Source organism: Rhopilema esculentum, chromosome 2, assembly GCF_057945365.1.
Source record: "Rhopilema esculentum isolate cy_ngs chromosome 2, ASM5794536v1, whole genome shotgun sequence".
Classification (NCBI taxonomy): Eukaryota; Metazoa; Cnidaria; class Scyphozoa; order Rhizostomeae; family Rhizostomatidae; genus Rhopilema; species Rhopilema esculentum.
This window is the reverse complement of record NC_142816.1, coordinates 1,845,712-1,862,823: the sequence shown is the minus strand read 5'-3', so window position 1 is coordinate 1,862,823 and position 17,112 is coordinate 1,845,712. Positions and strand designations below refer to the sequence as shown.

At 35.9% G+C, this 17,112-nt stretch overlaps 1 protein-coding gene across 1 annotated transcript; it reads right to left on the bottom strand.

The window, feature by feature from the left end:
- Positions 1-3,418: 3,418 nt before the first annotated feature.
- On the bottom strand, positions 3,419-9,414 carry LOC135695574 (calumenin). Its single transcript, XM_065214701.2, has 6 exons — positions 9,063-9,414; positions 7,593-7,789; positions 6,446-6,670; positions 5,848-5,966; positions 5,530-5,619; positions 3,419-4,034 (listed from the first exon to the last, which is right to left on the bottom strand). Exons 1-6 carry the CDS (start codon positions 9,293-9,295, stop codon positions 3,930-3,932), a joined length of 969 nt encoding a protein of 322 aa, XP_065070773.1. The 5' UTR covers positions 9,296-9,414; the 3' UTR covers positions 3,419-3,929.
- Between the last annotated feature and the right edge of the window lie 7,698 nt (positions 9,415-17,112).

Genomic DNA, 17,112 nt, shown 5'->3' with positions numbered 1-17,112 from the left:
AGGTAAAGAGCAATAGATAAAACTAGATGCTGCTGCAAAATTTATCTATAACATCATTTCAGTAAATTCCTACCCTTTTGTGATTTCTCCGACCTATTCTCCGATAGGTTTCTCCGATAGGTTTCTCCGATAGGAAAGCAATCCTATTTCAAGATTTTTCTTTATCCCAGAATTCTTGCTTTCAGACAATCCATCCATCCTGCTTTCAGGCCAGGGTGTCAAATCATAGCTCTTATATATTGCTGACAATAAGTTTTTGTCTTAAAAAAAAAGAAATAAAATTTGCCAGCTTAAAGCATCAGGTACAATCTCAAAAATACAGAACACATAAGAAAAACTACTCAACGGTAATGTCATCGCCCCGGCAATTACAGTCGTTCTGTTTATCTACCCTGCTGCAAAGTTAGCTTTTCATGTGAGCAGTTTGCATCGCAAGAATACTGACCAATCGCAAGCCGTTTTTTCGATAGATGGCTTGACAAGTTGGGTATACGCAGTCCTTTTATATGGACACGTTACCTTTAAGAAACCACTAAAAAACCTAAAAGTCAAGAATTACTAATATAGTTTAATGAAAAACTGTTCGTGAATCTCCAGTACCTAGATACCCTAAAACATTAAACGCAAAAAGACTGAAGGATTGCTTTTTTCTTTTCTTAGACATAATTTCATATTATTTTTGTTTCTTTTCACTCAAAGTTCCTTTGTCAATCGTTCTTGAAAGATTTGGCACAGATTTGTCATGGCATTGTTAGTGCTAAAGACCAAATGAATGAATGTTCCATAAGCACAGCAGAGCGTTGAGAAAAGCGCGGGGGCTAAAACAGAATAAAAAGAGGTTTTACTGGTGGTTAACTTCGCTATATCTTGCATTTTTGCCCCCCCCCCCCTGATCCGCTATGCCTGTACTCATATTCGCTTATTCTCGTTTTCAACCTTTCGTAAAATTCGCATGTTTCTTTTTCCACCTTTTTTAGAATAGTTTCAATTGGTTTTTTGTTTCAGCAAAAAGGGCTAGCCTGTGCTCTTGATCCTTAACTTTATAGGGTCTGGAACACAGGCCAAAAAGAACCTGCATCGGAAACTACGGTAGTAATATCCTACTATTATGAACCCAGTTTATTACGAGCTTCACGCTATCACGAATTCAAAATCTTATTCTCGGTACTAAAACTACATCAATTAATCCCTGCCTGATGATTGAATTAAGCATGAACACTGTGTAGCAACTAAAAACAGTCTTTTTCTTTACACCAAAAGCGCGTGCAAAAATGGTCAAAAATGACATGGACCTCAACCACAACAGCACAATTCGCCGCATTTGTTTGGTAATAAGGAGGAAAATATACAATTGATAAGATAAACTTGCAATAATTGAATCTTTACGTTTGCATGTGTAACATTGCAAAATCTTTCTTTTCAAGTATCATCAATGATTTAGATCGATGAGTTTATATCATCTACTCACTACAAGCCTAACGCGCAATTCATGGATGGTCGCGATAGTTTTTAAAAATAGGCAAAACTCGCACAAAGTAGGCAAAAAGATGATTTCACAAACTGCTTTCTTTTTCTTGTCTAGATGATTTGAAAAAAAACTTTGCGTCTTTATAAACCGTTGCTACTTATTTGTAGAAAGACATTGACGATTTTTATGTCGATACGGATAGAAGCAAATACAAAGCGTTTATCTTCATAAGCCTAAAAAGGCTTGTGATACCATCTTGTGATAACATATTTAAATATCATTCGCAAACTAAATAAATATGGCACAGATTGGCACGAGCATTCATTGTTCATGTGCTATCTACCAAATGATGTCAATATTGCAATGGCGTATCTTCAATTTTAAAGAGTGTACCACAAGGTTCCTGTCTTGGTCCAATCCTATTCTTTGTTGACGATCGCTCTATCTGACAATGTATGCTGATGAGAGAAACACTAAATGACGATTTTATACGAAAAATATCAGTTAACAGTGCTATTTGAATTCGATCATATAATGTCATATATACACAAGCAATGGCTGTAGGTTCTCGATCAAGGTTAAAAAAGTTGCTGACAATGAAATAGTGTCCTTGTTATTTGGTATTGATGGCGCTGAAATTGATATCGTTGTAAATAGGAAATAGAAAGCCGTCAAAATTGATGACATACATTGAATCGAGTTCTAGTTTTATGAAAAATGCTAAAATATTGGTACCGTAACACGTTTGAAGGTACGGGGACGTGCCATTATTTAGGGGTACCTTTTTTCTGAAAAATGCGGAATTATCGGTACTAATTTTTTAAATTTGTGACTCCCAGGATATCAAAATCTGCTGCCATTAAACAAAAGGAAACAAGGGCGCTACTGTGTCATTGTGGACCTTAGTTCACACCCTTTTTATGTACCCCTTTCAGCATTGTGAGACATTTTTCACCGGAGACACCTCTGTATGGCAAATTGAGCAACAAACTAAGTGCAGTCATTGCATCGGGGGAAGCTCCAACCAGGACAAACGAAAGTTTCAAAAGCCCTGGGGTAAAAAAAAATGAGAGGCCCCCTAGCTCCATTCAAACACAAGACTGAAATCAAGAGCACTTTAAAGGCTTTAAAAAATTTTGCACGGGGCCCCCTAAATCAAAGAATTTTAGAGGGCCCGGGCCAAGTGGGCCCATGGGTAAATGCGTCACTGACCCAGATCGCAAACTTTACAAAACTGCAAAGCTACTATCACAATTACAACAAAACTTGCAAAAAGTTCTTGATTTCATAAATGATATCACGACAGTTCTTGAGACACAATTAGGTCTTGCACTCATTCACTTTTCAAACATAGCTAGGAGAAATTCTGAAAGTAGTTTGATGCAAGGCAGATAATTTGTTGTTTGTTATAAAGCCTTTTTCAGGGTGCAAAGATTTGGAATAAATTGCCTTTGGATGTCAGGCTAAATAACTCCCTTTGATGACTTAACAAACGTAGATAAATTATGAGAAACAAAGAGAGATTTTCATAAATACATCAGGTTTTGTTATCTACGATAATATCTCTAGCTATAGGCAATTGCAGAAATTATGGACGTATATTTTATAAGGATATCTAAAATGAAGTACAGGGCAAATTCACAGGTGACAAGGGTGCCAGAGACGAAAGCAGTTGCAGCCAAACCCTGTTAAATTTGTTCTTAAAGTTCCTTACCAAACTAAAAATAAAAAGTAAAGAATTTCCAGTATTTCAGAGAGGTCATTTACAAAAAATTGTGCATGAGGCAATTTTTCCTTTAGAGAAGTACTCCTGTGAGTGGTATCCATTCTCCTTCGAGTTGATTTTCCAAATGAAAAGGTACATATTCAACCATGTTTACAACAAACAAATGTAAATAAACATAACATGAAAATAAAAATGGGTAAAGAGCATGACAGAGAAAAACAAAATTTAGAAACCTAGCACACATTTTTTTGAAAAATTTCACAAAGAATACATGAACAAATATCTTTCTTAAAATTCTATTTGACAAACAACATCAAAGCTGAAAACAAAGCACTGAACACAAAACAAAGAATACTTGTTTTACTTGTAGCTGTGGGAATAGAAAACAAACATCCTTTTGTTGGTTGAATGGTCAATGGAAACTGACTTTTTAAAGAAACACTTGACTACCCATTAATGCAAAATCAGCAGTGATAGCATATCCATATATCCAAAACATCAATCTAAACAATAAAACTATGATCTCTCACAAGGTGAATGTATCTATGACAATATAGAAAGTGGAACTTATTGTAACAATATTACATGCATACAAAACTGAAAGTGCTGGGCTTGCTAGTTTATTTGGAGGTTGTGAAATTGTTCCATTGATAACCAGCTAACTGACATATTTGTAATAAGTGTTTACCGAGAGTTTGCAACATTTGGAACAAAAACATTAACAGCTTTTGAATCTTAAAATTCATCATGCTTTTTCAGGGCCTCTCCAAAGTCTGTAGCTTGACTGCCAACAAATAGGTCATACTTTTCGATAATTTCTTTCACTGATAATTTTGAGTCCTAAAATGAGAAACAATTAAAAGACTTTCCAGCAAATTATACAAATAACACAGATAATGCAACTAATAATAACGAATGTATATATATTATGAAAATGAGAAGATAATTATGAAAGGTTTTGCTTATATTAAAGGTAATGCCTCCAGCTAAAGCAAGCAATTCTGTGGTGGTTTTCAGAAAGATGTGATTTTTCATGTCATTGTCATCACTACAGCCATTACAGTTGTTCTGTTCATCTACACTGCTGCAATGCTAGCTTTTCATGTGAGCAGTTTTGCATACTGACCAATCGCAAGCCAATATTTTTATGTTACTTGACAAGCTGGTTATACGCAGACCTTTTATATGGACACAATACCTTTAAGCAAGGTAATGGAATGATATTTCTATTAAATTTTTTTTGAGGGGTCTATTATAGGTTTGCAGCTTCACCGCCATGACCTTATTTCTATGTGTGGCTTATTGATTTGGCAATGGTTTTCTTATGATTGTGGCTTCACATTAGATGCATTTTGTACCTTTTAGTGTATATTGGTTTTATGCGCTTGCCGATAGCTGCTTTTGGCCCATTTTGCATGGTTTTGTGTCTTTTTTAATCCCTATTATAGGCCCCCTACTAGGGAATCATACAAATGATTTAATGTCAAGACCTTTAAAATTCTCAAGGGTAGTTAGCAACTCTGATTCACTCTGACCAACCTATGCAATGTCATTGTTGAACAAATACAACCCTGTCAAACGTTTTTAGAACACCATGTTGCTTAAATGTTGTTTGGCAAAATCAATTGTTTCAGGTAAAATACTGACACTTGCACCCCATCCTCCAAAACAATGTTGGCTGTAGAGTTAAATATCAGTAGCAAAATTAAACAACACCAAATTTTCTAACATGGCACAAAGCAACATTGTGGGGAATAGAGGGGTGCACTTTTACTCATTTAAAAAATTTTGGTCTAGTGTACTAAGACTTTTGGCGGCAATGTAGATAACATCTTTAATCACTGTTATTTGATCTCTGTTCACAAATTTTTTTAACCAAGCCAAAATAGACAGCAATCTTCAAATCTTTTATTAGCCTTCTATCACCTATGTACGTGCAAGCCTCTCTGGGAATAAAAAGCATGCAGGCTAAAAAAAGACTATTGTATTTAGTTTGAGTTTTGTTTGATATGAAAAACATGAGCTTTGAGAGGAGTGAACGTCTCATGATACTTTTGAAATTGTAACAGTATGAACATATTTACCTGATTTCCATATTTAAAGATATTTCATTGTCTTTTTTTAGGCAAAAATTTTCATTTTGTCAAAGCAAAAAATTATACAAACAGATTTTTTATGACCTAACACTATAGAACTCTATTCCGTCAGCTCCAAGCCACATTGTGTAGTAACACAAAATGTCTGTTTGGGAATGCCTCCAAACAAATTCTTTTTCAAGATGAAAGGACAAGAACAAATTCCAATGATAAAAAAACACAGAAAAGTTAACACAAACCTTATCCCCATCTGATTCTTGCATCAAATGCTTTGCTTCAGCACTAATATGATCATACTCTGGTGGGAGTATCCATTGTTTTACCTCATCCTAATTTGAAGAAATAAATCCTTTAGCAAATAAACCAAGCAGGCAAAGAATTGCCCTCCCCTTCCCGATGAAAAATGGCTCATATTTAGCACTGACACAAAACTCATCAAAGATAAAGCTGAAACAGTCACTCTTTTAAACCATTAATCACTAACTTCAGTATTGAAATAGAACAGGTTTCATGCCCAATATAAAAAAAGACATCCATAAAGCAATTGAAATTCCTACTCTATCCATTTTTCCGTCTTTGTTCAAATCTCTGAAGTTTGAAAACTGTTCTCTTTCTGTCTTAATGTAGTCTGGTTCTTCTTTTCCAGCTTCACGGTCACTTTCAGGCCAAAGATCTCCTGAACAAGCAGAAAGATGCAACAATATAACAAAATCAGTTTGCTATACCAAAACAAAAGTAAGAAAACTTATGACAATGAAAAAATATATTACAAACATTGAATAATTAAACAATATTAATCTACAAATCATCAAGATCCTAAATCTAAATAGGGACACCTTACTAGATAATGTTGGGTTCAAACATTTGGCAAAAAGGGGCCTATTCTTAATTCATTACCATCTGCAAGGACTTCATCTGTAAAAAAGCTTCTTTCCATTAACATTTGTCTTTAAATTTTTTCATCCATTTTTTTTGGAAGCTCCATTTTTTGTGTGAAAAGTTTTCTTTGAATATGTTAACAAAAAGGCTATATATATTCGTCTAAAACAGTAAACTGTAGCATCAAGGCCATAGAGCTAATCACAGAGACACACAATTTTTATAAATCAAGCTTACTAACTAAAAAAGTCGAAATATATGCCAGACATTAATTACCTATATATTCTTCTAAAGACACGAATCCATCTTTGTCTTTATCAATATCCTCCATTGTTTCATCAACAACAATATCTCTCATAAGTGGATCATTTTCAGGATGCAAGAATGATGCAAATTCTTCTTTATTTAATTTTCCATCACTATCTTTGTCAGCCTTTTGAAACCTTTTCTCATCTCTAACAACCATATTTTTATAATCATAATCAGAGTTGTCATTGCTCTCTGCAAAAATAATGGACAGGCTTACTAGACTGTTGAGGAATATATATAAACTAAGCAAGGGTTAACGGAGACCCAAATTTTATTTAATAGATGTGGACTTTTTCAAGTTCAAAATGAATGTTTGAGGAACAAAGAACTTCAATCGGGGTGAACTAGTCAGAGCTAGCCACAACAACAAAAATTAGGCACACTACTTACTTGGAAGTCAAATTAGTCGGAAGTCTTGCCCATTATAGGAATCTAAACAGTGGAACCTATGTTTTATCAAAATATCTTACTAAAACTTAAGAGCCTCTTATAAATTATGATTAAACTTTAGCAAGGTTCTCATTAATATATTTTTCTGAATGAATATCCGCTGAAAGATGAAGTTAATAAGTGTGAAAATATTTGTCAATCAGATTTCCTTTCTTATATACTTAATGGCTCCAAAATCTAATCTCATATTGACCCATATGCAATTTTCCCCAAACTGCATGTTGCACTATTCTTGTCTTCTTTGGTGGAATAAAATGATCCTCCTACTTTGTATCTGAGTTTTATTTATATGAGATTAACAATTAATTGGTGTAAACACTTTAGGTCATGAACAGTTCATGTATATACAAAAGAACCACTTTTTGAATCATTTAACAATGAATATGACAAAACAAATTTTTTAGGTCATGCTCTTTTTACTGCCTGTTAACAATAACTTATGCCTGAAGAGAGCAACCAGGACACGCTAAGGCATTTTCAAACTCGTAGGATTACTTCACAAAAAATATGCTGCTAAAGTCTTATCCTTTCCTTGACTTTTCCCATTAAATTAGAAGAAATACAAACAAACCTGATCCTACAAATAACTAAGAAGGGGGAGGGGGCATTTCCCCTTGTAACGTCACTATTGATTTCAAAATGATGCCAGTACTGCTAAATATACCTTGCAAGAATCCGTAAGTGTTGTTTTTGTATTCATCCCAAGTAACAAAACCGTCTTTATCTACATCATTAGTTTCAAGCTGTTTGTTAGCATCATCAAATATATATTTGCTTTGTGCATATTTAATCCAATCCTTGAGTTCTTCTTCTGTGACAAAGCCATCTTGGTTCTTGTCAATTTTGCTTTTTACTAGTTTTCTAAAAGCAAAATAAAAATCATCATAGTGTTGATAAAACGAGTATCTCTTGGGGGAGGTGGGGGTTATAATTTGTAATAAGAGTGTCGCAGTCGTTCTTTCATGACAAAATACAGGAACCAGAGATAAAAGTCTTGACCTATAAATTGGTCTGTGTAGGAAGGGTCTGGTAAAAAATAATAGATTTTTTGTTGACAAAAACAAAATTTCATATTTCACTTCTTCTTTGGAGAACATCATGATGATTTGATTTAACGTAACATTGTCCAGCTGTTCAGGCCATAAATTTCAGGTTCCCAAGATAAGCAACATTTTGAAATGCTAATAGGAACACAATATTTTGAATCGTTATGCTGTGGTACCATTCTTGAACAACTGTCATATTTTCAATAATTAATAATTCTTTGGGACAGGAAAATGACTTGACAAACTCAAATAAAAAAATGCATGCTCCTTGAAAACTTTCTCTGCCAAATTCAGGTAAATATTGATGTTACAAAATGTTTATCAATTATTGAACGTTTCCTACAATGCTTGCCAAAAAGCACTTGAAACACCCAGCCATTTGCAATACATTTTGAATCTTTCATTCTTTTGCCGAAGATAATGTAGAGAAATATCATAATTAGGAAACGAAAACAGAAAGTGCTGCATAAAATCCTAACCCGTTTCAAAGTTAACCAACACTGTTCCGTGGGTGAGAGGGGGATGATTGATTTTGACCTTGGAAACTGACGTTAGTGTTCTAAGACTTTTGGCAGGCATTGTACATCATATTTCATCTTTATATTCCTCTTCCTTTCGACTTCTTCGGTTACTGAAGAACATTGACCAATAATTGTGCACCTAGCACTTTTGGCAAAACTTCATTGGCACAAATAAGTGGCCCAGTTGTGGCGCACCACCCTAGACCTTGTCAAAGTAGGTTAACTCAAAAGCAAACAAAAATGCATTTAAATCACAGATGCAGCGACTACTGCCCCACGCAGGTTGCAGGTGTCATTACTACTGATTGAATGCTGTTTTATGTTTGTTAACAAGCCAGACAAACAAATTTCTGCGTCGTCGTAAGGCACTGATAGCGCAAAAATATGTAAAATGATGCACAGAAAACATGTACTGACTATTCAAACGGTGAAAAAAACTTCAGTGGTCTTCATAGTACGAATATGTAAGCTTCGCTGATTTAGGCCCAGCCCGTGTTTGCGCATGTGGGACACACGAGGATGGCCTAGGCATCATACTAATTGTAATGCATTGCATAACAGACTTACTCAAGCCTTTCTTTACTTTGCTCAGGTGTGAGCTCGTCAAATTTGTGAGCTTCTTCTTTGCCAAGGAAGGCTTCGTGGTCATAGTCTTTGTTGTGTTCGTCACCCTCTTGGTGCTCCAAATCTGATAGATCAGGATCTTTAATGACCCTATCTTTGGGCTTTGGAGTAGCAAGTGCAACTCCTCCCAAAATAAGTAGCAATGTCAAGTAAGCTGGCTGCATAATCGTCTTCATCTCTTGAATTATATAAATTTTTTCAGCTGCTAGTGGAATTTCTGCTACCTGTTTTTGATAACACAACCACAACTCTGCTCAATGTGAGAATGTTTTACTTCCATTGACTTTCCACGATGAGAAATGTGGGACTACCTGATTGGTTAGAAGAAATATCACTCTGAGGATTGGCGCGCCTTCATTGGCCATAAGTTAAGTTCTGGAATCTGATTGGGTGTTTGGTTACGTAGCATAATTCGATTGGACAAAATACTTCCCGAACAACCCAGTTTGCATTCCATGACTTGGGACCCTTGTGCCACGTATACTGGCATGACACTATAAAAATTATATTGTTTTTATTTTCTGACACGGGAAGAAAGTTACAATACAACTTTTAGGGCATTGGGCCTTATTCTACAAAAATCGCTCAACTTAGTATTCTGTATACCTCTAACAGGAAGAGGTTATTAAGGGAAGCTACACAAAACCCAAAATTTAAATGATATTTGGAAGGGAGGGACACAAAAAGTACTTTGAGTAAGGGCATAAATAAACTTAAGTCAGAGAGTGATGATGCAACAAAGACCATGGACTTAAAGCACAATGATAAAATGTTACTTATTCAATTCAAGAACTATTTAACCCAAATAAAAACATAGCATAGCATGCAAAGGCATTATCTATCCATAAGATAGTTCCATAAACATAATTTTGTTTTTTAGATTCTATATGATTGAGTTTCGTTTCTGGAGATTTGCAAAAGCATTACAAAAAAACATGCATAATTTTAGTTTCCACCTATACCTCCGTATCCAGGGCCGCCGGACGCAGGTTTGAACAGTGTAGGCCAAAACGAATAAAAAGGGCACGAATATTTTTTCCCGAAACATTAGTAAGTGCCAAAAATGGTACAGATTTCACAGTAATTTAGTCATTTATAAAAATAATGACACACGTTGGATATAGTGAAATTTATCTTCGCTGAAAGCAGACATGGCTATGTACTCCATTTAGAGACCACGCACTCTTAATCATAATTAATTGTAAAGCTTCCCATCTCATGGCCTTCAAAGTTTTATGAGAGTGTAAATCTCTCTTCCATGTATTATTTATACCTCTATTACAATACGCTGTACATATTTTCCTTATAATTTGCATTGTAAGTGGATTTGGTCTCGGGTAAGAAGCAGGCACAAATCCTTTTTTCATACTTGTGGCAGGCGAATTATACTAAACAAATGTTCAGATTGATTGCAACATACCAACATACCAACCCAAAATATGAGCTGAATGGAATTTTTGAATTCTTAGTCTCTATGTACTTCAAAGCGAGTTCCAGTCCCTATCTCTTTCTAAACAAAGTTTCAACCCCATTCGAATAATGATTTTAATTTTCTTACTTATATATTTAAACAATTAAGTCCCCCTTGTTATTCGCATCCTCCCATTCCCACTTAAACACAAATTTGTTCGCCTCCATGGAATATTTTTTAAAAGCTACAAATTTTATGGTTAAGTCATCTTCACACAATCGGCTGAAGGTGCGAGCACGTTCTTCACTGCCATAGCAAATTCAATTTGTAACATTGATTAGGTTTATCTTATCAGTCTTATTAACGAAACAAATTTTTAACTCTCCTTAAAATTGATCCCCGGCGGGGCGGCTCAGTCAGTTGGTCAAACGTATAACATTTGAGGTCCGAAAATTTGAAAAAAGCTAGAATTCTGGGACATAGAATCTTGAAAATAGGGTTGCATTCTTAATCAGGCAGGAATTTACTGATATGATGTTGTAGATAATTTTTTAGGTAAATCAATGGCATATTGAAGTACAACAAATTTTGCAGTGCGTCTAGTCCTGTATATTGTTCTAATCCTGGATAAGAAATTTAAATCTTTGTTAAAGCCTTTGTTAACATGTTCTCATTGCAGGGACATAACTTTTTCATTTCTTCATAAAAAAACATTGAACACAATGATGTGAAGCAAGCAATATGTCGCAGCTATAGTTTTACAGATGTCTGATTTTGTTAATAAATATGTCAAGAACCATAAGGGATTGTTGTTAAAATCAAATTTAGTGAACTCTGCTTTTTAACTTGCCTAGACATAAGTTTAAGAAAAAGAATGGCTCTAACATGCTCAGTGAAAAGCAGAGTTCACTAAATTTGTTTTTAACAAAAATTCCTGCTCAATAAAATTCCTTGAATATTCTCAGTGAAAAGAGCTACACAATTTTGTCAAAGGCACATAAAAGGGTACATTTTACTCAACCCAGATTCCAAAATAGGGGTCCAGTTTTTACTTTCAAGAATACACACGATATACATTGGACCAACAGCCCACCGGGGACTTGATAGGACCTTTCACTAATGATTTTGTTGCTGAAGACATACTAAGGAAATTCTCCTTCGCAGTTGATATTGTTCATCACAGGAGCTTGCTGAACAATATCAACTGCAATTTAAGGAATTTTCAGTGAATGGTCCTCCAACAACGTCCAGAGTTATGTTATTTTACTTAGTTTCTAAAGGCAAAATATCTGGCAGTGAAAAAATACACGCAATATATTTTTCAAAAGGGGCACTTGTTTATACTTTTCGCAAACAGGGGGGGCCTGTGCCCCTATGCCCCCCTGGCTCCGGCGGCCCTGGATCAGTTGCATTTTGTTTATTTTGACAAAAACTAAAAATAATTCCCTCAACACAGTACCCCCGAGAATGATTTACAAAAATTAGTTTTTCTTAAAACAAACCATGGCAGCAATAAATTTCATACTGAAACAACATCGCTTTATACCATATAAAAAATGTTACACAAAATTCAATGTCAATAGCAATAAAGTCACTAGCAATGTCAAGTTTATTCAAGTTTGTCGGTAAACGAAGCTCCGCCATTCAGGCCGTTTCTGTTGATTCATTTCCCCTAATTATCCCTCACCGGAATACAATGTTGATGATAAACTTTAAGAAAAAAACTAGAAGAGGTTTATGTTCTAATTCGTGATATTCAATTTAGATCAAGAAGAGAGCGAGGAGCTGTTTGACAGCTGGAAAATGAAAACGGAGATTTAAAGCCATTTGAAGGTGCCATTGAGAGATTGAATCTGAGAAAACAGAAGAAGAGATCAGGAAAGTAGAAAAAGAATATGACACAGAAATAAGAATAAGGCAGTAAAAGGAAGAGAAGGAAGCTGAATAAGAAAAACAAGTGAGGAAAGAAAAGTTTGGGTTAGAGTTGAAAGAGTTACTACTGGCCGAGAAGTCTAGAATTAATTCAAAACTGCCAGATTTACACATCTCAAAGTTTCAAAGCATTCACCTTGACTGGGTGAGATTTTGGGGGTATACTTGAAACACAAATTGAGAAGCTGAGGGAAAATATTGAGAAGCTGCCCCCCCCCCCCCAATAGTGAAGGCTATGGAAGGACTAAACAAATACTTATTCAAAGATATGGAGATACATCAGAGGTGATATATGCACATATACAGCAGATACTGACACTACCCTTTATTTCTGGAACAAACAGGTTCATGACATTTACGATCATCTTTTATGCAACGTGCCAACACTACAAACTCTAGGGAAGCAAAATGAAGTGAAGGGGAATGTGCGGATGACACTTGATAAATTGAATGGTATAAGGGCAGATTTGACAAGAACTGGCTGCAAATGGAAAGAATGGGATTTTCAGCAGCTGGTATCGGCTCTTAGAGAATAGATTGATAGAAATCCTTTGCAGATTGGAGATAAGCGAAGTAGAAGTTTCGCGAGAGATCAAAGCAGGCAAGGAAAAGCTTTGTCGTGAAAAAGAAATTTAACATTTAATAACTGCATTGTGCTAACTTCAATTTCATGCTTCGCACATGTTTTTTGCTGCCAAATGGCGTTTTAAACCTGATTTGATTGGAATCTTGAGGCAGAAAAGTCTAGTACCACTGTATTAATAATGTCGACTTTACAGAACTATATAAAATACATTTGCTTTAAGAGTTCCCAAAACTCCTCTGACTACTGAGTATCTTTGTTATTTATCCGACAGTCTTGCTACATGCCTAGTCTGTAAAATAGACTACAGTTCTTTCAAGGAAGTTCACTAGAACGAGAATGAGGCGCACTAGACCAGACACTCTATTATTTTATATAGTGAGTCTGGTACCCAGGGTAGTGCAACATGTTCCCTGATGATTTAAAAGACACCGAAGCGTAAATGGCAGAGATTGAATTGGCAGGTGGATCTTTTTGCAGGAGCGAGGCACAGAATTTACGCGAAGCTGCGAAATGGTTTGATGGTAAGTCACATGTCTATCCAAATCTCTCTAAAGTGTATCGGATAGCCCTGAATGTTCCAATATCTGTTGCAAGCAATGAACGAAGCTTCAGTAAGCTCAAGCTAATAAAAGGTCACCTCCGTTCGACAATCAAAGAAGAACGTTTAGACTATCTAATGGTAGCTGCATGTTCCAGTGACATTTTAGATCGTTTGGATCTTGATGAAGTTGCAGATAGCTGGTCAATTCTTAAAATTAGAAGAATAAAGATATAAATCTATACCATGCAAGACTATATGTTTTTAAATGTATCGTATTATTTAATGGTGTGAATATTTTCCTGATCCTGACTTCCCAGAGATCCAAATCATTTTAATGCCGTTTTCGTTGGAATCATTAGACTAAATAATATGTGTATTTTGCAAGTAATCTACAAAATTTCAATCCAGTTAAAAACAATAAGATAAGTTCAGTTTGCAATTTTGTTGTATCCAGCTTAGACATAAAGGAACCACTACGATACTAGAGTGCAGTGGCGGCTCGTGGGGTAAATTTTTGGTGGGGCTGATGACGTAATATTCGAAATCTAAAGCCATAGACACGGAATGCCCAGAACGATAAATAGCCTTTCCCTTTCCATTCTTTACTACCTCTAATCAACAAGGCTGTCATCATTTTGAAAGCTTTGATTGAAAAATAAACAAGTGCCACTATTAATTATGCATAATTTTCTCTTAGCGGAGTTCGTGGGTGATGTCCATAAAAACATAGACAACTTGAATATGGCCAACCCGTAGACGATATCCTTTGCATTGCATACTGAAAGCCTGCATTGGAAATATGCTTTATGCCTTTAGAAGGCCTACGGCTTAGCCTTCTCATTTTGAGCTTATTTCAGGATCGGCAAAATTAATTCTGATATAAAGACCCAAATTGTATGTTTTATTTCAAAGTTTTAAAGCTGAAATTGCGAGTCAACGAATACACGCAACTCTGCTGCGTTACACTTCAAGATCAACGTTGCCTATCACAACAACAAAAATTCAGCTACCATTGAATTGAATTGCTTGGGGCTAGTTTCAACTAGCCCCAAAGGAATGCAGATTCGAGCAGAATTGGCCAATCAGAAGGCAGTCATCAATTGAATAGTCGAGTCATAAGAGGCACTTGATTGGTGCATTCTCTGCTAGTTTGGGGCTAGCCTTAAAAGCTTGGGAGATGGTTTCTGATACGCGCGTTTGTCTAGTTTTCTAAAAGAACCGCGGGCAGTGGGACCTAAACAAACTAGAGATTGGACAAACGGTGAGACTCGAAGCAACGAAATTAGTGAACAGTGCTAATTTAATATTGGGCATTGATTTTATTTACGTTTATAAATCTAAAACTTATTTTTGGATGAGCTCCACTAGCCCCAATTCACGAGCCACCACTACTAGAGTGTAAAATTTGTGCGCTATGATTAACTATCTTTAATCAACTCTGTCAGTAAATTTATCATGGTACACCCCCCCCCCCCCCACTCAAAAGCCCTTCAGCATGCCACTGGTCGCAATATAGAGATGCCACCTACTAGAGATGCCTTAATTCAGCATTTTAGAAGAGTTTTTCTGCAAGGAGGTTGGGTTGCTTATTTAATCAAAATTTGTCAAGTGCTAACGACTGTCCTGAGCTGGTTGCAACCTCAAGCTTTGTAGCACAGCAACTTCTTAGCACGGTTAGGTTCCTCCGTATATAATTGAAACTTCAGTTAAATACGGAGGACTTACAGCGAAAGTACTTTACCATCCATGAAATTTTACCAGGGAAATAATCTTACCTTTTTATTTCTCAACTCTTTCAGAACTATATGGGGACAGTCACTGGAAAGATGGCAGGATATACCTGATGCATGTGATTTTTGGAGTAAAAAGAGCAATGATTAATTGCTCCAAAGTGGACGCTTCTTCCTGAAGCATCAAAGACTTGCCAAGAATTGATTAAATATAACTGTAAACATGATTGTGGAACCAGGTGCAAATGCAAGCACAGGGCCTAAAATAAGAATTGTTTACAGATCCACATTTTCTTATAAATTTTCAATGGGCGTGACAAAACTGCCACCATAGTGCAAATAGCATATCCTGATTTGGCAAAATCTTGAATGAATGAAGCATGTGAAACTGGTTCTTTGCAATATACGGATTGGGTTTATAAGAAAATTAGTAACATATAGTGATGTCTTAACTTGTGAGCAAAAAGTTATCTAAAGGAAACCCTTTTACATTGTTTGTTCGGGTCTCCATCAAATTTATTTTTTCTTTCCTTTTTCCTTCGAAAAACCCCTTAAATCAGTCTTGCTTCCCAGACTTTAGTGTTTTTGGTTTTTTTGGAGCCATATCTTTGCAGCTGTTCACGGAACTCGAAACTTGCGAGATCAAGCATATTTATTGCAATATTCGTATATTTATGTTTCTGGAGCTATGCTGCTTTCTCACCTGTTTCTCTGTTGTTGTAGGTGGGAATCAGCCTCTCTCTCCATCGGCAGAATTAGGATTTGCTGCGAAAACCCGTGCAATTGTCTCGCTTGATAGAATTCCTCTGAGAACAAGTCTCAGATCTCTGTGATCTTAGTCATTTATTTCTCAAATTTTAATATGAAATCTTGCTAAATATTTTGTCCGGGGCAAATGCTGGGTGAGGCTTTCAAAAGTCTTTTTTTGCTTATGGAAATTTTTTAACTGCATTCAGCCCATGAAATTCTTTTGTTATCCAATCTTTTCTTCAAAATGTTACGGATGGCAAATTATCTCTTCCCTCTCTGATGTAAAAATTATGCTTGCCTCTTCTTATTCTCTTTTCGCGTAGTTTGAAAGCGTGATTTTTGCCCCCAGCTTTTGTAACTCGACACCACGCACCAGCCCACAGGGGAGTGGCTAGAACGGAGCTCGGAGCTAGGGGGCTTGCCCTAAATTATTTACGGTCACGCCCTTTGAAACACCGGAAAACACCTCTTTCAGAAAATATTTGCTTCTTTCTGTCGTAAAGATTCATAAATATAATAAACATACCGATTTAGAGATAATTTCAATTACTATAACAGCACAAAGCCGAGTTAGATGGAATACAAATTTATCTTTGATCCAACAAGAAAAGCACCATGAAAAAGAACAAACATTGGTTTCCAGTCAAGAAGAACTGCTACTAATGGGTTCGTTGGCGTAGACTTTCAAAACATTTTCTAACCTTTTATTGGAAAAAGGTTGGGAGGACTATAGACCCTTTTCATGAAACATTCCCAATTATATGTTCCTACCAGATACCACCGAGAGGGTTATTACCGTTCAGCTGTTGTAGCCTTGAGATTAATCTTTCAGTGCTTCTCCAATTTAAGGCACCTTATTTGAATTGCTTCGAAGCTTTTTGAAATCTACTAAAAGACATCACATACAGTAAATCCCCGCATATAAGAACCTACTTTTCTGAGGTTCAGGCTGAAGTAGGTTCTTATCGGAAAGGTACTTGGATTAATTTCAGGGTATGAAGGTTCTTATTCGAAGGATCCCTTACTTAAAATTTCAGGATTCA